We start from the raw sequence: 23,537 nt of genomic DNA on the forward strand, positions 1-23,537 counted from the left end.
AACTAGAGAGAATTATGCTTAGCGAAATAAGCCAGGCAACAAAAGAAAATTACCTTATGCTATCACCTGTTACAGGAAACTAATGAACAACACAAACAAGTGAGCAAAATTGAACCAGAGGTATGTAAACAAGGAATAAACTAACAGTAACAAAGGGGGAGATGGGAGGGAGAGAAGGGGTAAGAAGGGGAAGGGTCTAGTCAAAGAACATGTATAAATGACCCATGGACATGGACAACTGGGTGGAGACTGAATGTGGAAGAAGGGGGGGGGGGCAGGGTGCAGGGAAGCAAGAGGGGGAAAAAAAGTGAGACAACTGTAATGGAAAAACAAACAAACAGAAAAATTTTTAGTGGGGGGGGAAAAATAAAAATATAAAGAATAGAAATGCAAGTTCAGTGAATATTAGAAGGACAAGGATTTTCCTTCTGATAAGACAGTCCTACAGATTTAGAGACTTGTATGTGGGTTATGTTACATAAATTAACATGTGTTTTCTGTTTTCAAAGGGCATAAGCCTGCGATCTCATTACCTGAGTGATTGTCTGTACGTATAGGCCTCACTTAATCCTGTCTGCATTGCTGCCTCCTGAGACTCAATGGTTTGACTGAACTAAGTGGCTGGGTTGGTGAAGAACAGGATGGTCTGTGGGCTTCACTTTAAAACTGGTTTCTCTTTTCTATCCTAATGGCTTGGACAGAAAGAGCCCAGAGGCCTGAGAGGGGGGAAAACTAAAATATTTCCCTCAGTCCAAACTAAGTATAATGGGCAAAAGGGTTTTGGACAGGTGAGATGTACCTGGCATACCTTCCTCCAAAGAAGCCCTTATTTTCCCTAATGTGGGACATTGAAAAATTAATACCTGTCTTTTGTCATCTAGTGGTTATGGATTGAATGATGTCCTTTAACCCTGTTGCCCCCAGAATACAAGGATGCCAGCCTGTTAAACCAAGCATGCCGTTGTCCAGAGACAGCCAACCAACCTGGAGTCTGCACGATCCTTCCCCTTGTGGGAAGGCCGCCCTCCCCTCCACAGCCCCACTCTTATTTGGGATTTCTTGACCCAAGGGTAGGTAGGACGACGACCATGTCCAGCTTGAAGCAGCTAGAGGAGCTCGAGACCTTCATCCATTGTCCTTTATAAGATTGTAAAGGGTCTTAAGTCTGAGAGGGAGGGATTGTTATTTTTTATTGTTAAAATATTTAACTAATTAATTAATTATTTTTAAAAAAGAGGAAGATGAATATATGAAAGGGTGAGGCGGGAGAGCTTGTATGTACGACCCATGGGCATGGACTTGGAGAGGGGATTGTTGGGGAGGGGGGGTGCTGGGCAGAGGGGAGCAAAGGGGAAAAAAATTGGAACTATTGTAACAATATAATCAATAAAATATACTTAAAAAAAAGAATTTTTTTCCAATTGCAGTTGACATGTATTAGTTTCAGGTGTACAACATAGCGATTAGACATTTATAACCTATGAAGTGATCACCCCCAAGAACCTAGTACCCATCTGACACCATATACAGTTATTACAATATTATTGACTATACTGTCAATACTATACATCTCCATGAGTAGTTGGTAACTACTTCTTTTTTTTGAAGTATATTTTATTATGTTGTTCAGTAGTTCCAATTATTTTCCCCTTTGCTCCCCTCTGCCCAGTACCCCCCTTCCCTCCAGCAATCCCACCCCCCTTAGTTCATGTCCATGAGTCGTGCAAATAAGTTCTTTGGCTTCACCCTTTCCTATATTATTCTTAACTGCCCCCTGTCTATTTTGCACCAACCAATTATGCTTCTTAATCCCTGCACCATTTCCCCATTTCTCCCCCTCCCCCTCCCAGCTGATAACACTCCAAATGATCCGCATATCCGTGATTCTGTTCCTATTCTGGTTTGCTTAGTTGGATTTTGTTTTTATTTTTTAGATTCAGTTGTTGATAGTTGTGAGTTTATTATCATTTTATTGTTCCTAGTTTTGATCTTTTTCTTAAGTAAGTCCCTTAGACATTTCATATAATAATGGCTTGGTGATGATGAGCTCCTTTAGCTTCACCTTGTCTGGGAAGCACTTCATCTGCCCTTCTATTCCAAAAGATAGCCTTGCTGCATAGAGTAATCTTGGTTGTAGGTTGCCTTTCATCGCATTGAATACTACTTGCCAGTCCCTTCCTGCCTATAAAGTGTCCTCGGAGAATTCAGCTGATAGTCCTAAACGCAGCTCCCCGTAGGCAACTCTCCGCCTCTCTCTTGCTGCCTCAGGACTCTGTCTTTATCTTTCACCTTTGGCATCTCAGTCATGATGTGTTCTGGTGTGGTCCCCTCTGGGTCCAGCTCACCGGGGACCCTCCATGCTTCCTGGACCTGTATGTCCATCTCCTTCACAAAATTTGGGAAGTTTTCCTCATTTTTTTCAATTCTTGCTTCTTCATTCTGCACTGGTTGACTGTTTTTTTCTTCCTTATGTTCCAAATCATTGATTTGAACCCTGGTTTTCTTCTCTTCATCATTGGTTTTGTGTGGATTTTCCTTTATTTCACTTAGCATAGCCTTCACTTCTTCTCTTATGTGTTTGTCGTACTCAAGCATATCTGTCAAGCCTGTGAGCATCTTTATCACCAGTGTTTTGAATTCTTTGTCTGTTAGGTTGGCTATCTCCTCATCATTTAGTTCTCCCACTGGAACCTTGCTCCATTCCCTCTTTTGGGCCATACTTCTCTGTCTCCTCATTCTGACAGGCTCCTGTGTTTGTTTGCCTCTGCATCCCAGGTAGAGCTGTCGCTCCTGTTACATTGTAAGGGGCAGAGCCTTAGGGATTCATCAGTACAGGGCCACCTGTTTCACCACATTGTGGTGCTGTACGTGGGGGAGGGGTCCAAGAGGGAACAATGCCACCTGCTCAGCACTCACCCTTTTTCCAGGCACCTCTCCCACTTGTGCACTGGACTGGCACCCCTCTAGCTGCTGCCCTGGCCGTCATTCCCAGAGTGGATGTTCTAGGACCGTGGGGGCCCCTTAAACAAGCAGACTCTGCTGAGACCAGCAGTTTCTGCCTCCGCCCCAACCCCCACTGGTTCGCACAGTCAGAAGCAATGAGGCTTGATTTTCCCCGGCGCTGGGACTGTGAGCTGCGAGATCTGGTCTGGTGCTGGGAGTGCTCCCCAGGTGTCCCTCCCGACTTTTAAAAATGTGTGGCTGCACTTTCTGCCAGCCTGCCGCTGCCACCACTGCTGCCACTACCACACCGCACCCTCTCTGCCCCGGCTCCACTCCTCTTACCTGTCTGGATGAGTATTTCTTCATTATGTCTTTGTTTGCTAGACTTCAATGCAGTTTGATTTTCTGGAACTTCTAGTTGTTTCTAGTTTTGAGGTAGTTGTATTCCTTCTTAGTTATGGAGGGAGACTCAATGTGTCTGTCTACACCTCCATCTTGGCCAGAAGAACTTATTACTACCTCTTAATCCCCTTCTCACACATCCTCCTGGCACCCCCTCCCACCTGGCAACAATCAATTTGTTCTCTGTATCTATGAGTTTGTTTCTGTTCTGTTTGTTCATTTATTTTATGTTTTAGATACCACATATAAGTGAAATCATATGGTTTTTGTCATCAAAGACAAACATTAAAAAAAGAGATGTACCTGGTGTTCTTATCACTTAGGAAATTACAAGGGTTTTAGGAGCTCTGTGCTAGGAATCAGGGGCAGAGACCAATATATATATTTTATTATCTCACAATTGTCTGTTAGTGGCAGACAGAATAGATATTCATGCGTATTAATCTCTCAGATAGTTTTTTAAAACTTCTGAGCCAAGCGTTTTAAATTCCTTTTTCTTTCTGGCATTTGTTAATGAGCTGCAGTCCTGAACAGAGCTGAGTCCCATCAATTCTGTCTTTTGCTAGAGAGGCAGTGCTCATGGGGAGGAGGATGGAAGTTGACAGGACATAAAAGATTCATGGTTGGGGGGAGCAAGTCCCTGAAAAGGGAGGATTAATTTTCATGGCGTATAGAATTTGATATATTAATAACCACTCTGGTTCAGAAGGGCTTCGGTGAACAAATTTGTTGAGGGAACACTACTTCAAAACTTTGAGAAGGGGAGGCGAGGGGTGGATGGTAGCTGCATGCCCTGGGCTTTCTTACATCGTAATGTGTTGAGGTCAAGGTGAATACATGTCATCAGAAGAGGCCGGACTGCAGTTTTTCCCAAAGGAATGGCTAGGTGGGGAAGAAATCAAATGACAGGTGCCTGGAATCCTGATTCCATTTTAGATGAAGCTCATTGTTGATTAAGTGAGCCAAGAAAATCAGATTTACACCACATTTATTTATGTACTCAACCAGCATTTCTTGAGTGCCTACTGTATGCTAGGCACTGTGTTAGGTGTTGGGGCTTTAAAGTGAAATTCAGCTGTGTCCTCATGCTAGAAAAACCTTTGGTTTATCCTGAAATAAAATTGTGGCGGTTGGGCTGGGGGTGGGCACGGAGCCCTCCCATCTCTTGGTGCCTTGGGAAAATGACCACTGGAATTCAGAGCACCTGGATGCTGGAGGAAGTCATTTAACCCCACAGAAGCTGGTAAGCTATGGGAACTGGGTGTGAAGGCCCCAGCTGTGGGCGCTGCTGCGCTGTCCCCTCCTCCTCTGCCTGATGACTCCTCGCTCATTGCAGAGACCATTTTCCAGGACATGGGATTTGGCAGCAGAAGGAGCAGAAAGAAGGGAGCTGCTGGGAAGGGGAGGGGATAGTAGAGGCCCTACAGATTCAAGTAGAATAATAAGCTAAAAGGTGTGACACTTACCGGATGGTCATCACATGTCAGGCACTGTGCTGTGCATTGCCGCTGCATCTCAGTTGATTCTCACAACAACGCTGTGTGGCTGGTAGTCCTCTTCCCCCATCGTACAGGTATGGGGGACAGACAGGCATGGGGAGATGTGGGAAACAGACAGGCTTGGTTTAAGAGGCTCTGACCGTTGTGGGGAGCCGCCCCCAGCTGGGCCCTTAGCCAGCAGGTTGTCTCCCAGGCCTGCTCTGAACCCTACCCTCTGGGGGATTTTAAAGATACAATAGAAATACAAAGTGGCTTTTAAGGAAAAGGGAACCTGCTCTGTTTTTCTGTGTAAAGCCTCAAATCCTTGTCAGTAAAATGTGAAGAACAGAACGATTAAGTAAGAGGAAGTGTTTTTGACCTTGTGTAAAATACCTGGATGTTTCAACCCTGTATTGATCTGCACTTGCCTTTGTTGTGACTCCCAACCATTTGGTGAGGGGCTGCATGTTTTCCTTATGCATTTCCCATGTAGAAAGTAGATAAAAACTCTGGCTAATAAAGAAACGGGGGCGATTCTCCTCAGAGAAAACCCCCTCCCTTCCTTCCTCAGGTGGTGAGTGTCTGAGTAGTTTCTCCATCCACTCTGAGGGACCCAGAGTCTCTCTCATACAGGTGAGGAAACTGAGGCTCAGATGGGCCACAGATAAACCACCCAAGGAGATAGCACAGCTGAGAGTCTGGGTGTGTCTGATTCCCATGCCTGTGCTCTCAGGGCCAGTGGCAGTGGCTCTGATCCCCAGTGACAGTGTACCTGGGGGTGCGGAGGGGGGATGGCTAGAATGCAGATTCCTAAATGTAGCTCCCGCTCTGCTGAATGAGCATGTCTGGGGGGTGGGGCCACGGGATCAGAATACAAATGCATCTTGGAGGTCACCTGGTCTGAGTGAGGCGTAGAGAGGGGAAGTGACCTGCGCAGGTCCCACTGTTAGTTAGGACCAGGAGCCAGGTCTTCTGTGCTAGCTTAGCAGGCTTAGAGAAGAGTGTTCACAGGGCACCAGAACAGGATCTGATGGGCCCAACCCCTGAGAGTTGTCTTTCATTTATGATGATAAGGCTCCATCAAAGTGGTGCTCCAATGAAGAACCAGAAAAGAGGGAGAGAGAAGCTTTAGCCAGTTCTTATTATATTTTCTTTCCAGCGTTTTTGCCTACAAGGCCAACCCACTTCCTAGCCCGATCACCAGGGTAACCATCACCCCCACCTTGACAGTCAAGTGCATACCCAGCTTCTTGCACCCACATCCATGACCTCAGGACTCAGCCCTGTAATCAGCCTCCTGCTGCCTCTGCACACAGGCGACAGTGACAGTCAGCTCCCTGCTCTCTGGGCCATTGCCCTATCATGGTTCTGCAGGCATCCCCTCCCCACGCTCACACACCATGTTTGCTTCCCCCGCCCACTGACTCCCAGGAGACAAATGTGCAGTCTGCTCTCGGCATGTATCATCACCTCTGGAGTGTGGAATCTGCCCTCGAGTTGGGGTACAACACAACACACATGGCCCACACAGGAGAAAAACACCCCCTCCAGGAGGAGGGGAGCCTTGGCAGTGAACGTCCTCTCTCCCTCCAGAGACGGCTGAGGGGGCGGCTGAAGTTTAGGAAGAGTCTGCAAAATGACACCAGGGAGGGGCTGAGACAGCAAAGGGGCCAGAGGACCAGGGAGACGAAGCAGCTCCCTGGCTGCACGCCCAAGGGCCCTGGCACAGGGAATCGGAGACCCCTATTATGGCAGACACCTGGAGTCTGGCCACGCAGGTAAGGAGGCTGGGTGTCCTCTTCAAGGACCCCACCAAAACAGTGTCAGGAGGCTAGGCTGCCAGGGCCGTGGAGTCCCCATCAGGACTTCAAAAAAACCAATTCTCAGGGGCCACCCCGGCGTCCTGCCTGCTGGTGCGAACCCCTTCCTCGACCGCTGGAGCCGGTCAGCGCCTCCCATCAGCTCTGTCCAGACCTCTGTCCCACACACTCCAGCCGCCTCCCTCCTCACCCAGTCCTTCCCCCATCTCTCCTGTCTTGGACTCATAGGCCGTGTCAGATTCTCTGGCTCTTGCCTATCTCCCAGGCTCTGGGCCACTTCCGTGCTCAGCCCTGGGGACCAGGGATTGCTGTCTTGATTACCCCCCTTTCTCTGTCCTTGCAGTCGGAGGCCAACCCCTTCAGCCTGGTCCTGCAGGATTGGGATCTGGCCTCTCCGGAGACCATTCAAGTGCAAGCCAGTTAACTCCCCAAGGAGCCAGCTTTGACCAACGGGAAGCAAAAGGCCAGAGGAGCCCTACCTGCCTCGTCCCCGTGGAGAGTTCTCAGGGCTGGGCTTCTGCACAGCCTGTCTGGAGATATCCTGGGGGGTCAGTCCCTGGCTGTGCCTCTTATGAACTAGGGCCAGCGTGGCAGCCAGTGCGAGGTTTGATTCCCATCCTGGCCCACCTCCCTTCTCTCTGGTTGCCCTGGGACTATACACTTCCCAAGGAAGGATTAGCACTTAAGCTTTGCCTCAGCCTGTTTTCTAGGGAATCTGGGCTAAATGAGCACCTAGATTCAAACAGAACAAAATCCTGCTTCTATATTACATTACCTAGCCTAATTCCCTCATTTGACAGAGGAGCTGAGGCCCAAAGGAATTAAGGGACTTCTAGTTAGTGGAGAAGCTATGCTCAGTCATTACTGTAACAAATAGCTAATGAGCACCTACTAAGTACCAGGCATTATTGTAGTCATTGGAAATGTAATGGTGAGTAAAATGGACAAAACCCCTGCATTCATGAAATATAACATTTGAGAGGGGGAATTGCAGGAGAAAAAGATGGTAAATAAAATGAATAAATCAGAATGTTAGACTGCTAAGTGCTGCTGGTGGTGACGGTGGTATTATGGGCTGAATTGTGTCCTCAAAAATGCATATGTTGAGGTCCTAACCCCAGTATCTCAGAATGTGACTGTATTTGGAGACAGGGCCATTAAAGAAGGAAGGGAGTTAAGATGAGGCTCTTAGGGTGGGCCCTAACCCAATACGACTGGTGTCCTCATAAGAACAGGACATCCAGACACACAAAGAGATGCCGGGGGTGCCTCTGCACATAGAAAAGACCATGTGAGGAACTAGCGGGAAGGGGGCTGGCTACCTGCAAGCCTCAGGAGAAACCAACCCTGCCGGCACTTGGATCTTTGACTTTCAGCCTCCAGAACTGTGAGACAATAAATTTCTGTTGCTTAAGTCACCCAGTCGGTGGTATTTCGTTAAGGAGGACTTAGTAAACTAATGCAGTTGGATTTTAATTTTGTAAAAGGTATCCTGAGCTGGCCTCACTGAGGAGCTGCCATTTGAGTAGCTCCCCGAAGGACGTGAGTGAGGGGGGGAGTTACAGTATCCGCAAGCCCAATGGAAGAGCATTCCAAGCAGAGGGAAGGTGGGCAGTGGGCTACCATCCTGCCAGTGTTCGCCAGAGGGCAAGGAGGCCAGCATGCAAGAAGAAAGCAGAGTGGGGGAGGGAGAAAACCAGACGATACAGAGTCAGAGAGGCTGTGGGAAGACATTCCCTGTGTGAGATGGGGAGCTACTGTAGGATTTATAGCAGCAATTCTCGATTAGGGGGAGGCGGACTTTGCTTTCAGATGTCCCATTTGGCAATGTCTGAAGACATTTTCCATGCACAACTGGAGATGGCGGGGTGAGGAGAGGTCAGGACAGGATACTGACATCCAGTGGGTGGAGGTCAGGATGCTGCTAAATATCCTACCATGCAAGGTCTCTCCTCCTCGCCAACAAAGAAGGACGGGAGCCCACACAGTGACAAGGCTGAGAAGCCCTGGTTTAGCGCCTAAGGTGATTGGGTCTGACCTCTGTGTTAACAGGATCAGTCTGGTTGTGTTGGAAGCAACCTTAAAAGTGGCAGAGCAGAAGCAGAGGCTCTGTGAATCCAGGTGAGAAATAATGATGACTTGGACCACTGGGGTAGAAGATCTACTATGCAAATTAGTGCTCTCTGTTCTATCCTTCCTGCCTCTTCCCTCTTTCTCTCTCCACTTCCTCAATAAACATCAGCAGAGCCCTTCCTGTGTGCTAACCGTGTGTCAGGTCCCGGGCAGATAACAACAGACGTGGCCCCCTAGGAGCCTCATCTATTTGCCCAGACTCAGGTTGAAGAGAAGGGAGCTGCTAGGAGCAGCCGCTGACGTGGGGGTAGACTTTGGGAAGTCTGCTTGGGGCTGCAGATGGAGCTCTGTGACAACCGTCCCCAGCTGCCATCTACTCACACACTAAAGAAAGCACAGAATGAGCGTTGGGTGGGTGAGGTTTCATCTGGCTGCAAAAGCCAGACTTGGAAATCATCCTAATGCCGCTGCCTCCCTGACCTCTATCCTTCCCCTGACCCCACCACCCACCCTCAGTTCCTCCAAAATATCTCAAATCTGTTCACATTGCTCCACCTCTGTCGTAACAACTCTCGTTCAAGCTACTTTCATTTCTCACGTGGCCTCTCTGTTGTCACTCTTTTGTCTATTTGATGGGTGTGTACATTTACTTTTCCCTGATTATTAATGAGGTTGAGCTTCTTTTCCTAAATTTTTTGCTGGCTCCTCTTCTGTAATCTGGTTGTTTATATGTTTTGCCCATTTTTCTATTTAGTTATCTTCTTACTGATTTGTTGGGAGTTCTTGATTCTGGACAGCAACCCTTCTTTGATGGACTTATTGTAAGTATCTTCTCCCAGTCTATAGTTTGTCTTGTCACTATCTTGTCCTTTGATGAACATAAGTTCTTAATTTTAAGGTAGAGTTACCAATCTTTTATTGTACAGAGTGTAGTTTTTGTTTTGTTGAGGAAAACTCTCTGTATTCTGACGTCATAAAATGATTCTCCTATCCTTTTCTTACAAAAGTTCGAAAGCTTTGTCTCTTGTGTTTAGTTTTCTTATTCACCTGAAATTGATGTTTGTGTATAGTCTGAGGTAGAAGTGTAATTTAAGTATTTTTCTCACTTGGAAAATTGCATTTGTTTCCTGTTGCGGCTGTACTATATCACCATCGATTGCTCTAGTGGCTTACAACCACACAAATATATTATCTTGCATTTCCGTAAGTTAGAACTGGGGTTCACTGGACTGACATCAAGGTGTCAGCAGGGCTGCATTTCCGTCTGGAGGCTCTAGGGCAGCTGAGTTTTTGGTTTTCCCCTTTCCCAGATTTCAGGGGCTGCCCGCTGTGGTTCCCCTGCATCCTCAAGGCCAGAAATGGCCAATCAAGTCTCTCTGCCCTCACATCTCTGACCCTGATCCTCTTGCCCTCCTCTTTCACCCATAAGCACCCTTGTGATTACATCGGGCCCACCTAGATAATCCAAGATAACCTCTCCAGCCTCAAGATTTTTCAATTAGTCACAACTTCAAAGTCCCCTTTGCCATATATATTAACAAAGTCGCAGGTTCAAGGGATTAGGATGTGCATATCTTTGGGAGACCATTATTCTGTCTGTTACACTAATCAATGGATTCAGTGCAATTTGTTAAATCTTTTCTGAAGCGGTGCATGGCAGGGGGGACACTGGTCTAGTGATAATAATAAGAACAGCAAAGACTGAGTGCTTACTTTGTGCCAGGAATCTCTATGCAGTGTACACATATTATCTCATTTAATTCTTACAACAAGGTTTGATGCCATGTACTACTTTTATTCTTGTCTTAGAGCTGAGTAAAGTGAGGGGCGGAGTGGGTAAGTACCTTGTCCATCATAGGAAGTGGCAGACTCCCCAGGTAGTTGGGCTCCAAACTCCATGTGCTTAATAACCGGCTATTTTCGAATGAACTAATAAAGTGAAGAAATGTAGTTTCCGTTAGATGTGTGCTATAGCCTAGTCACATGATTTCTCTGAGCCTCCCTTTCATTATCTGTGAAAATTGGATTAGTCGTGCATGTCTTCTGTGTATCCTCACAGGACTGTTTCTAGGGCACATTATGACCAGTCTTAAGAAAGCGGTTCAGATAAGAAACAGGCTCCAAGAGCTGCTCCTCTGTGTGTTGCTGGCAGAGTCAGGGCTGGGACTCAGGTTTCCTGGTGGCCGGGCGAGGGTGGGCCATTTCCTCCGCAGGGTGGTACCTGCAGCAGTTACAGATTCCACTCATCAAATGGAACATTCTCCTTCATCAACCCCCTGCCTTGTAACAGCCAACACCAAGCTGTGTCTCTGTGCATTTAATCAACTGGTGTTAAGAATGCCATCGTACCTCAGATGATGCTGTTACAAAATCCAAATATAAAATAACATTTTTTAGCTGAACCAGGGTAAGGTTTGAAAATAGTGTTCAGTATCAGACCTAACTGTGATAGGCGAAAGTACGAAGTTAAATAGGGAAAAAAATGTATGAGAATATTTGGCGGCCATAGGTAGAAAAGATCCTTAACACCCCAAAGTATCTTCCACAAGGCTAAAATGTGATGCATTTTGCTACACCAATATTAAAGATTTGCCCTATTCTGTAAGATAGCAAAAACCAAGTTAACGGGATGCATGAAATATTGGGAGATATCTGCAATGTCCAAGGGATTAATATTTAGAATATATAATAACTCCTTCAATTCATTCAGAAAAATAATAGGAAATCCAGCAGAAAAATAGGAAAGGATATAAACAGGTGGTACGTCACGGAAGGAAAAAATCTCAATGTTTCTTAAGTATATATGGAAAAATGGTGAACACCACTAATCAAAGAAATACAAATGAAAAACAATGTGATATTACTCTACCAATATCAGATTGATATAAATAGAACACCAGATAATATCAAATGTTACTCTATAGTGTAGGGAAACAGGAATCTTCCTACCTATATATGTCGTTGGTGGGAGGGCAAAATGACAAAAGCCGTTCTGGACAGCAATGTGGTAGTGAAACGAAGCACTTGTAGATGCCATAACCCAGCAATTCCATGTTTCCTGTGGTCCATAAGAGACATGTCCCGTCCCAGCACTGTCTGTGGCAACAAGGAACTCCTGGCAACATAACTGTCCATTATTTAAGGAACTGATAAGTAAAATGTGTTAGATGCACAAACATGATACCATCAGCGCGGTAGGAATTCATGAACTGATATGTACATAGAGCCCCATGAATAGATCTCTAAAGCATTATGTTGAGGGAAAAACAAGAAACAGGGTGAGTTCTTAGCACAAGACCATTCATGTATATTTAAAAATAGATACATAACCCTGGCAAGGTCACGCATTTGGTTGGAGCATCTTCCCATGCACTCAAAGGCTGCAGGTTCGCTCCCCAGTCAGGGCACACATACCTAGGTTGCAGGTTTGATCCCCCCTCTGGGTGTGTATGGGAGGCAACTGATGGATGTTTTTTTCTCTCTCTCCCCCTTCCTCAGGATCTCTAGAATCAATAAGCATATCCTTGGGTGAGGATTAAAAAAGTAGATACATAACTAAAAATCAGTATCTTTTCAGGATATACGTATACTTGTACTGGGACATAAACATATGAAAGGGGGTGCAAATGGGTGGTACAGAAATGAGCCTGTGGAGAGGGACTGAATGGAAAATACATAGTGAAAAAAAAAAAAAAAAGGCCCTGGCTGGTGTGGCTCGGTGGATTGAGTGCTGGCCTACAAACCAAAGGGTCATGGGTTCAGTTCCCAGTCAGGGCACAGGCCTGGGTTGTGGGTCAGGTCCCCAGTTGGGGGCGCATGAGAGAGGCAACCACACATTGATGTTCCTCTTCCTCTTTCTCCTTCTCTTCTGCTCTCTACAGAAATTTTAAAAAAAAATGTTTTAAAGAGGGTCCTTATTAACCCTTACAAGCTTAAGAGTATGATCAACGAGGTCCAAAAACTTGCCCCAGTAGCTATTTCACCCCTTCCAATTCTTAATAGGATCAAATACAAGGGACTCAACGTGGCTGCCCAGAACAGGGCCTCTCTGCCCGAAGAACCTGACTCTCCTCCACCCATTTGCCAAGCACTGGCTCCCCAGAACTCCACGCACTCCAGGTTCCACTCTGACTGCAAGTCCCACAGCCGAAACACGCGCGGGCTTCCATCTGCATCGCCCTGCTCTCACTGCTTATTCCTCCTGGAAAAGTCCTATTCAGCGTTTAAGATTCAGTTTAAGCGCCGTCCCCCCCCCCCCCCAAAGCCCTTTCCTGACCGCTGCCTTTTCCCAAATGCTAGCCCCTCCGGGCCTCATTGCCATACCCGCTTCCCCATCAGCCCGCGCAAGCCACAGTGCAATTGCTTATTTTGGGCACACCTTCCTCCCCCACGGCTGGCGCTGAGCCAGGCTGGTCTCCGTGCCCACAGCTACCCTGCTGGGACGGGTCGTCCCGGGAACACCAGGAAGGACACTCCAGTCTAGCAGGTTCAACAAGCCCTCCTCATCCTCCCCGTCCTTTGCTCCCCCTCTCATTGGTTCAACTTCACCGCCCCCAGCCTGCCCCCAGCCTGCCCCCAGCCCGGTCCCCGCAGGTTTCGGGAAGTGGACGGCTCTGCGCACGCGCCGCAGGGTGGGACGCGCGGAGTCGGGAACTGGGAGCAGACAGGCGCGGTGGGCGCCGAGGCCGCCACAGTGCAAGGCGGTTGCGTCCGTCCGGCCCGCGAGCGCACGGCGCCGGGAAGGGGGCGGGACCGAGGCGGGCGCTGTGGCACCTCCCCGCCCCCCGCCCCGCCCCCTCAGCCCGTGCGCCCGCCCCGCCCCCTCGGCGCCGCGCTCCTGCCCTCGAAGCTCGCTAGCGGCTCGCTGCCCGCCCGGTTCCCGCGGCCGAGAGCCGGAGAAAGTCCTGCTGCGGGGCGCCCGCGGGGCTGCGCGCGTCCGGCATCCCGGGGCCGCTCCGGCCTGGGCGGCGAGGGGGCCCGGCAGTCCATGCATCCGCCGCCGCCCGCCGCCGCCGCCACTGCCACCGCCGCCGCGATGGATTTCGGTCAGAACAGCCTGTTCGGCTACGTGGAGGACCTGCAGGAGCTCACCATCATCGAGAGGCCGGTCCGCCGGAGCCTCAAGGTGCGCGTCCCGGGGGAGAGGAGCTACCCGCAGGGCGCTCGGAGGCTGGGCCCGGCCCCGACCGCCGACCCGTCCCGAGGCGGCCCCCTCTCGGTGTTCGGCGGGCCCCTCCGCCCTCCTCCGGTCGCTGTGTCACCCGAAACCGGCCCTTCCCGGGGCCGCTCCTTCGACGCACCCCCGGTTCTCCCAACCTGGACCCCCATCCTCGAGGGACGGGTCGCTGGCTCTCCCCGACCCGGGCCAGCCCCGCGGCTGCTGGGCGCCCTCGGTTCCCCGGTGCCCGTCCCCGAGCCGCCCCCAGGAACGGCCGGCCGAGCCCGTCCTCGGGTTCGTCCGCGTGCCCCCCGCGCCGCCCCCCTTGGACAGCCCCCAAGGGGCGACCCCTCTTCCGCCGGCCCTGCAGGAGCCCCCCCGCCCCCGGAGCCGCAGCCGGCTTCCCCTGGGTGCCCCCTCCCGGCCCCTAGTGCCGCCTCGGCTCTGGCCCGAGTCCCACCTCTCAGTCCACACCGCCGCGATTCCGCGCCCCGCCCGTCCTTGAGACACCCCAGGTCTCAGCCCCCCTCCTCCCGTCGCTGCAAGTTGGGTCGCCTCTCTGCCCCCAAGCCATCCCCGGCCTCCCGTCACCGCCCAGCCGGCACCACTGCTGGAGCCGCCCGCTACCCGTCTCCGAGCTCCGCCGACCTTTTTTGCCTCCACCCCGAGTCACCACAGGTCCTTCCCTGCCTTTCCTCCCAGCCCCTCCGCGATCCAAGCGAGGACCCAGCCCCCCGCCCCCCTGGAGGGAGTCCGCCTTCACTGGCTCCCCCGCCGCCTCCTGACCCAGGGACCCCGCCCGGCGGAGTCGGCTTCCTCCGGGCCGCGCGGGGGTTCCCGCCCCCCAGCCCCAGCCCTCGGCCCCCCGGCCCCCGCCCTCCTCGCCGCAGCTCCTGCAGCCCCTCTCGCTCCCACCTGCCGCAGCATCTCGAGGCTTTGATTTCCTTCCAGCCCCAGAGTCATTCCCTGCCCCCTCTCCCGTCCAGATTTCGTTTATTTCATTCCCACTGGGCTGCCGTCTTCATCCAACAGCCTGGGGTGGAAAATGCCGGGGAGACAGCCGTGGGGTGTTAGAGATTAAAGTCTGTGTACTACCTCTCCTAGATGCGTATAGCACTGATTTCAGCAATGTTCTGAAGCCACAGTGTGGTTCTCGGCTGCAGTCTGCAAGCGAGGAGAGAGAAAAAGAAACAAAAACCAAACCCCAAACCTCCGCCCCCCAAACTCCACCATCAGACACCACTGGAGAGACCTCTCACCGCGTCCTCAGACCCGGGATTAGTTTTCCACCACGATGCTGAAATTAATTGCGAAACTTCTTCCTTCGTCAGCAGTAGTTCCATAGGGTCCCCGGAGCGGGCCTGGTGGGGCCAGACTGCTGCTGGGCGGTGTGTGCATAATTTCTCCTTTGCACTTGACAGACGCCGGAAGAAATAGAAAGACTGACCGTTGATGAAGACCTCAGCGACATCGAAAGGGCTGTGTATCTGCTCAGGTATTTCCCAAAGTCCTTCTGTGCAATTGCTGCTCCTTGCCCGTGGCTGCAGAGTGCAGGCCTTCTGCAGGGTCGTGGTACTTCAGCATCTGAACACGAGTCCTTTTGCATGCACAGCCCCTCAGTATGTTACACACTGAGAGTTAGGTATGGGCGGCTACATTTGAGGACTAAAATCAAACAGGACACCTAACTTAAAGAATATTACTTGGAAGAGGAGGAACAGAATGAATGATTTGAGTTGAATCTCATTCTTTTTGCATTTTCCAGCTTTAATGGTTCTCCCATAACATCCAATAAGGTTAGATGAGATTTAAGAATATCCAGGGATTGAGTTAATTGTAGCAGGTGAACCTTATATACTATTTACTATATAGAAAAAATTCCACAAATGTGGTAGTTCAATTTGTTGCTCAGAATATACTGTTCATATTACATTTGCTATGGGAGCTTTATTATAATGCTTAAGAGATCTTAAAATGTAATTGCGTGTACTCATTGAAGTTTCATCTCATGGGCTCTACAGAATTGGTGAAGGCAAATGCTTGTTGGAAATATTTAAAAGATCTCTCAACTATTTAAAAAACTGTGGGGTTAGTTTCTTAAAAGCTAACGCAGCAAACACTAAGAACGTATCTATGAAAATACTTCAGAAACAGAAAATTTCCTAAGGTATTTTGGGTATCTTTGTTTAAAAATTTTCCTTTAACTCGCACAATATTTTTTTCCTCTTTTAGCAAATCGGTTTTCACTTTTATTTTTCAGATTCAGATTTTGAAAACTGGTGTTATTTACCCCCTCAGATAGTTGTCATCCCTGTTTGCTTAGCTTTACCCTTTTGGGTGCTGGCATGTTACTTGTTCTTCTTTCTTGTTTATAGGTCATGTTTCTAGTTCCATGTTATTCATCAAAGGATCCTGTAAAAAAACAATTCTCTCTCCAGGATGTGCATTACAAAAATTATTCTTTAGCCTGTAAGTGGCATCTTGGGGTTCTGTTCTTACTAGAGTCAGAATTTCACACGCTTACGATTTAGACTATCCTCTCTCTCTAATACCTCTGTCACTTTCTAGGACCCTCAGTTGATGTTATTGTTAGCATGCTCTCATCACTTTCACCTATTTATTTAAAAGATAACTGTTTTATTGATGTATAAATTAACAGTATCTGTTTTGGTGTTTATATAGAGGATAACCCAGCATTTAACCTATTTTGATATTTTATTGTTATATTTGAAGTATTTTACTCCTTAATAATGAACACATCCGACATGGTGAACAGTAGTTATAAGCATCTGTCTTTTTCCACCGTTCTCTTGATTGGTAGGTAGACAATTTGTAAAAGTTTGGATAACTTTATTTTAACATACAGCTGTTAATGGTTTGAAATAAGCTCCTACTTACTCCTAACTGAATTCTTTTCTTTGTATAAATGCTGGCGTACCAATTAGGAAATGGAGAGTCTTGCTCTACTTACTCGTGACAGTAGATACTTTATTCTAGATATCAGTGACAAGGCTTCTTTTTTAGGATAGCTTATTTGTTTTCTATTTCACTTTTATCGTTCGTTAACAACGCAGCCTTCTGAGTTGTCTGTATTTCTCAGGCACAGAACATCAGTTTCATCCAGTCCTGGAACTTACAAAGCCCTGGTAGACAGATGGGTCCTCTCATTCTCAGACAAGGGAATTTTAAAAGAGATCCGATATCTCCTTTAGTTTCTTGTGGCTCATCTCCCTTGAAGGAGGCTTGCAAGGTGACAGAGGAGGTGAACACTAGTGTGGTTGTGTCTGGGTGTCCAGCTGAGCGCGTCTTTTGTATCCCTAACAGCTCACCGCCTCCTGCTCCAAAGTAGGATTTCACCCTCAGGCCAGCTTCTGGAGGGGTAACACCCAGACTGTGTGAAAGGTTCTTTCTTCCCTGGGATTCCGAGATGGGGAGAGGGTGTGGGAGAGTTTGTAGATGGTTTCCAAACTGCCTCTGTTAAAGCCTCTCTGTTCTCACTTAGTCAGCCTTTTAATGAGCCTGCTATTTTAAATGTATTTTTTTTCCCTTAAAAAAAAAAAAAAAAGAAAAAAAAGTTGTGCTCCCTAGTGCTGTAGAACCTAATACTGAGTCCTGGTTTTTTTCCTCCCTCTCTGATTTTCAGGTTTATTTTTTGATCTTTACTATCCAGATTTCTCTCTCTCTCCTTTTGAATGTCAGATTTGTTTCTTTAGCTCTCTTATTTTGTATATTAAAACTATTTTGGAGTATTATGTTAAATTAGAATTTAGAGTCAAATGTGTAAACATCAGTAGGAAATGCTTTATATTAATGGAGATTCTGATAGTATTTAAATGGAATCTAATATTTAAAAAAGCATTATATGCAGAGCACTGTCATCCAATGAAAAACAAATTACACTGTTCAGTATCATATCCTAAAGTATGGCAGATCAATTAGTAATGCTTTTTTCACAATTAAGTTTAGAACATTATGGTATTTAAAGATTTGACACAGATGAATTGGTGGTTTTGCATAAATATGATGCTGATATACCCATCTGTGGCATTTAGCACTGAAGCAAAACAACTTTCCTAATAGTCACAGCTGTGGATTAGTCAAAATCATACCACATCTTTTTTCTCTTCTCTATCTTCTTTGTAATTTGGCATAGATTTTAGGAATGTACTTAAAACTTGTGAATTGTTTTGTTAGAAAAGAGTCCTTCAGTATGTATTCTGTGCTTTCATTAGGTAAATCTCTAATTGCATAAGATAAATAATTTCAGACTTGTAAACTTGGCATAAGTGACTCCATCTTAGCTGTGCAATGTGGTGTCCCACTAGGCCCTCACTTTAACAGCTTGACTGAGGTGTAGTTCATATACCATACAGTTCACCCATTTAACATCTAGCGTTCAGTGGCTTTTAGTATATTCAGAATAGTATAACCATCACCACAATCAATTTTAGAACATTTTTATCATCCCGATAAGGCGCTTCCTCTCCACTTCTTCCCAACCTTCCCAGCCTTTGGGAACCACTAGTCTACTTTCTGTCTCTATGAATTTGCCTATTTTGAACCTTTCGTGTAGATTAAGTTACACAATATGTGGCCTTTTGTGGCTGACTTCTTTCACTTAGCATGTTTCTATGTTTCATCTATGTTGTAGCAAGTATCAGTACTTTATTCCTTTTTATTGATCAATAGTATTCTACTGTGTGGTTATATCCATTTTGTTTATCTGTTCATCAGATAGTGGAAACTTGGATTGTTTCCTCTCGGCCCTTTACTTTTTGAAACAGCAGTGCTGGCGTCTTCACTGTTGCTTGGGTATATTGTGCTCGTCCTTACCCCAGCTCTCCCCAATCCGGGAATACCCTTTCATTACATCTAGCCAACAGTTTCCTCCCCAGGATCCAGCTGTTATCCTGCATCTTTCATAAGGCCTTTCTTGACTGCTGAAACCACATGGATCCCAGGCTTCTCTGAGCTCCCATATCACTTAGTGGGTGTATCCCTCAATTAATTAGTTATTACTTTGTCTTCCTTAACGTGTGTGTGTGTGTGTGTGTGTGTGTACACATTTTTTAAAAACATTGGAGGACATACCGTATCTTATATTGCTGCTATTTTGGTTCTTTCTTGTTCTTTGTTGGGCTATAAATATATACCTTTTGATAGAATAAAATGTATTTATTTGAAGATGATCAAAATGCGAGGTGGGTTAAGCAACTTCTGATTTTTTGTGTATCATATGCAATAGAATCAGACAGATTTAAGTTGCATCTTCTTCCACCTTTTATTATCTGTGTGACAACGGGCAAGTGACTTGTGCTTGTTATGCCCTTGCTTTCTCATCAATTGCAAATAACAATTGCAAATTGCAAATAACAATTCCTGTCCCCTAGGTTGTTGCATTATGTGTAGACCGCCTGCCACAGAATAGGTACCTAATCAATGTTAATTCCCTCTGCCACCTTTCCTGGCTTCCTTGCTACTTACGTGCTCACGGTAAATTTCAAACTTTAAAAGAGGATAACAGTATTAAATTTACCTTCTAACAATTTAATAAAGTAATAGCAAGTGAAGTATATGAGCTGAAGTTTGTGGTAAATATCTATGAACTTTCTTTGCTAGTAGTATTTGTCGGAAACCAGAATCTTCACAAATTATAGCATTTTAACCTGAGTCATGATTAAGGTCAGCTTGTGTTACAGATTTATTTGTTTTTACCAAATGACTTTAAGCGGTATTTGCTGTTCATATTATGCATTAAATGTGTTGCCTGGTTAATGTACTAAACTTAACACTTATGTTGCTTACTTTTGCAGTCACTTGTCACTTTCAAACTGATTTTCACTTTGCACCGTGCATTTAAAAACATTTTGCACTTCACTTTCCAGGGACAGTCAGGATAAAAGTGCATCTTTAGAACTTTCTCCTTTTTCTTTCTCTTCCTATTTTTTTTAAGGCATAAGTGCTCCCCCTAGTGATATCACAGAGTGAGAATTCCATAGTTGAACCTGGGAATAAACAAAAATTAAGGTGCTGACAGTATCAAGTGGTAAAAAACCCTAACTCTTAGTATTAGGCTTACCCAAATGGGGGTTCAGCCATTGAATCTGTGTGAGGCGTGGAGAAAGTGTTAGGACTTAGTTCTCCATAATCACCGCTTTTGGTCTTTATCTGTTGGTGTGTGGTAATCAGGCCAAAAATAATGGCAAAATCTGTTATATGCTCATGTGTGGATGTGGCTTATAGTGTGACTTTTCATCCAAATCAGAGATGTTAATAATGGGAAATATTTATGACTCAACTAACAGTTCCTTTAGAACAAGTCCTAACAGTTTATTGCGTACTTACTATTTGTTAGGCATCTCCGGGGAGAACGAACGGCATTGTACCAGCAGATACTGTACTTGTGTTGGAGAAAGTAATTGTGTAAGGAAGCAACTGCATTTTTCTTAAAATTTCAATAGACTAGAGGTCATCCCCAATTACCAAGTGTGTTGGGCATTGAGTGTCAGACATACTTTATGTTAAGACACATCCAGGTTGATTCTTGGGGCCGAGGCTTGTTCATTTACTTACTGAAGACGTTGGGTAAGTTCCTTATCTTTCCCGAGTCCAAGGCTCCTAATCCAAACTGGGAATGGCAGTGCTCACATTATTGGGTTGCTAGGGAGGTCAGAGGAAGCGTATGGAGGGGCACAAGGCCTGGTGCAGAGCTGTGTTCAGAAAGGGATAATTAATACTGGTCTTCTAAGTCATCTGCTTGCAATTCAGAATGTATTTTACTTTGAATGTATAGGAAAATTCCCATTCAGAAACTTCATGTAGTGATAAAGTTTGCTCTCCAGTGGTGCCCCTTTGCAGTTAATCCTCCACCCTGACCCATAGATTAGTTTTTCCTGTCTAGAATGTAGACATATGTTCTCATATTTCATGGATAAATGCCTAAGAATAGAATGCTAGGTCATCTGGTAAGTGTGTGTGTGTGTATACATATTTCTTTTTTTATTTTTATTTTTTACAGTTTTATTTAGGTATAGTCGACACCCAATTAACTGCACATATTTAAACTATACAGTTTGGAGATTTTAACATATGCATATATGCATAAAGCCATCATAACAATTAAGATAATGAACATATCCATCACCTCCAAAAGTAACTTTGTGCCCTATTTAAATATTCTCTTCCCTTTCTCTGATCCCTTCCTCCACTTTGGGCACACACTGACCTGCTTTCTGTCACTATAGATTAGTTTTCAATTTCTAGAATATTACAGAAATGAATCATACAAGAGCTACTCTTTTGTCTGGCTTCGTTACTCAACATAATTATTTTGAAGTTCATTCATGATGTTGCCTGTATCAATGATTTATTCCTTTTTCTTATTGATAATTATTCCATTTTGCCTATCCACTCACCAGCTGATGGGCATTTGGGTAATTTCCAGTTTTGGGCAATTATAGACCAAATGGCTGTAAACATTCATGTCCAGATCTTTGTGTGGACATGTGCTTTCCGTCCCTCTCTGGTGAACAGATAGGAGTGGAATGACTGGATCATGTGATAGGTGTATGTTTACATTTTTAAGAAACTGCTAAACTGTTTCCAAGGTCATGGTGCAATTTTACATTTCTGCCAGCAGGGTCTGAGAGATTGAGTTGCTCCATGTACTCGCTGATACTTGGGACGATCAGTCTTTTTTATTTAAGCATTCTAGTGGTATTTCTCATTGTCTAGTGTATTAGTATTTCATTGTACTTGTAATTGAATTTTCCCGATGACCCGTGGGTATCGAGCACCTTTACGTGTGTTTATGAGCCAGCCCCATAGCTTGGTTGATGAAGTCTTTTGCCCAGTTGTTGGATATATGCTTCGTGAATATTTTCTCCCCGTTGGCTTACCTTTTAATTTTTGTAAGAGTATCATATCTTTTAGAAAGCAAAGATTTTGTTTTTTGCTTTTCTGTGGTCTAATTTATTGCTTTTTTCTTTATAGTTAGTACTTTTTGTGTTATATTTAAGGAATTTTTGCTCTTTCCTAAGTCATTAAGATTTCCCCCCGTTTCCTTTTAGAAGTGTTAAGGTTCAGCTCTGCGTTTTTGGTGTATGATCTGTTTCCAGTTAAATTTAGTGTGTGGTATAAGGTAAGGGTTGGGGCTCATTTCCCCTACATGGCTGTCTTGGGCAATAAAAAAGACCAATTTGCTATTGCAGAAACCAGGCGGTCTGGTGCCTGTCTGTGATCACATCCAAGTTCCTTAAGCTTTTCAGGCACTGTTTCCTCTTTTTCCTCCGTGTGATGTAATGGGTTGGGCCCCATAGAAATTGTTTCCGTGTTGCGTCAGTAGGCTACCCTCAAATCTAAGGAGGGAAGAAGATGTTGAATCCCAGTTTCTTACTTCATCCATTAGGAGATGCTAACGGACATCCCTGAAGGACAGAAGCTCCTTGGATAGTGAACAGTTTCAGAGCTTTTTTAAAAAGGGTCACTTGTAAGGTAGATATTCATAATTTGAAAGTGCAAGGACTGAATGCAATAATATTATAATCGAACCAGATTTACTGTTCATTTTGAACTAAAATATATCAGAGTTGAGCAATGTTTTCTTTTCTTTAAAGATCTCTGCACATTGTAGATTTGATTTGAATAACTTGGGTGAAATGTGTATCCCATATAACTTTTCAATTATTTGGTGGTTTTTTTCCCCAGATATCTTTCTGTTAAATTGGTTTTTAGTTTAATTCTATAATGGTCACAGAGCATACTTTGCTTGACTTCAATTCTTTGAAATTTGCTAAGGTTTGTTTTTTCGCCAGATTATGTCGCCCTGGTCAGTATTCCATGTGCACTGGAAAAGAATGTGTATTCTGCTATTGTTGGGTGTAGTTTTAAAAGGTCAGATAGGTCAAGGTGGTTGATGGTATTTTCAAATTTTCTGTATCTCTAAGGATATTTTCCGTCTACTTGTTCTGTTGACAACTAAGAGTGGAGTATTGCAATCTGTAAACTAATTGCAGATTTGTCTATTCCTTCTTTTAAACCTATTATTTTTACTAGTAGTTCATATATTTTTGATATCTGTAGTTAGGTACCTATAGATTTTAAGCCATTCTAGTGGATTATTATGTTTTCTTGGTGAATGAATCCCTTTATAGGTCTTTATCCCCAGAAATAGTCCTTGTTTTGAAGTCTATCTGATATTAATATACTCATTCCAGCTTTCTTTTGGTTGCTGTTTACACCATATGTCTTTTCAGGCCAATTTACTTTACAAAAAATTAAATTTTATTTTGGAATTATTTTGCATTTCTAGAAAAGTTGAAAAGATAGTACAGAGTGTTCCTGTATACCTTTCACCAATTTATCCTAAAGCTAAATTTAAAAAAAAAAAAGCTTCACCCTAGGCATGTGCGCTTATTCATTTTTAGAGAGAGGGAAAGGGAGGGAGAGTGAGAAGGAGAGAAACATTAATCAATTGCTTCTCATATGTGCCCCAACTGGGGACCGAACCTGCAACCTAGACATGTGCCCTGCCCAGGAATCAAACCCATGACCTTTTGGTTTGCAGGATGATGTCCAACCAGCTGAGCCACACTGGCCAGGGCACAATCATTTATTTCTTCTTGAGTGAGTTTTGATAGTTTTTGTCTTTCAAGTACAGGCTTA

General features: G+C 45.5%; 1 protein-coding gene and 1 long non-coding RNA gene across 2 annotated transcripts in view; one reads left to right on the forward strand and one right to left on the reverse strand.

Annotated features, from left to right (window-relative positions):
• Positions 1 to 10,507: 10,507 nt before the first annotated feature.
• On the reverse strand, positions 10,508 to 12,298 carry LOC150017215 (uncharacterized). The gene is made up of 3 exons (XR_016510099.1): positions 12,131 to 12,298; positions 11,666 to 11,831; positions 10,508 to 10,937 (listed from the first exon to the last, which is right to left on the reverse strand). It is a non-coding gene; the product is annotated as an uncharacterized LOC150017215 (long non-coding RNA).
• A 1,405-nt stretch (positions 12,299 to 13,703) lies between these two features.
• PPP4R4 (protein phosphatase 4 regulatory subunit 4) overlaps positions 13,704 to 23,537 on the forward strand; it is a 40,130-nt gene continuing 30,296 nt past the window's right edge. Inside the window, 2 exon segments of the mRNA XM_090272132.1 lie at positions 13,704 to 13,841; positions 15,296 to 15,369. Of these exon segments, the coding sequence (XP_090128258.1) occupies positions 13,704 to 13,841; positions 15,296 to 15,369 (212 nt within the window).

The sequence above is a fragment of the Furipterus horrens genome, unplaced genomic scaffold, assembly GCF_987537825.1.
Source record: "Furipterus horrens unplaced genomic scaffold, mFurHor1.1.pri manual_scaffold_3, whole genome shotgun sequence".
Classification (NCBI taxonomy): Eukaryota; Metazoa; Chordata; class Mammalia; order Chiroptera; family Furipteridae; genus Furipterus; species Furipterus horrens.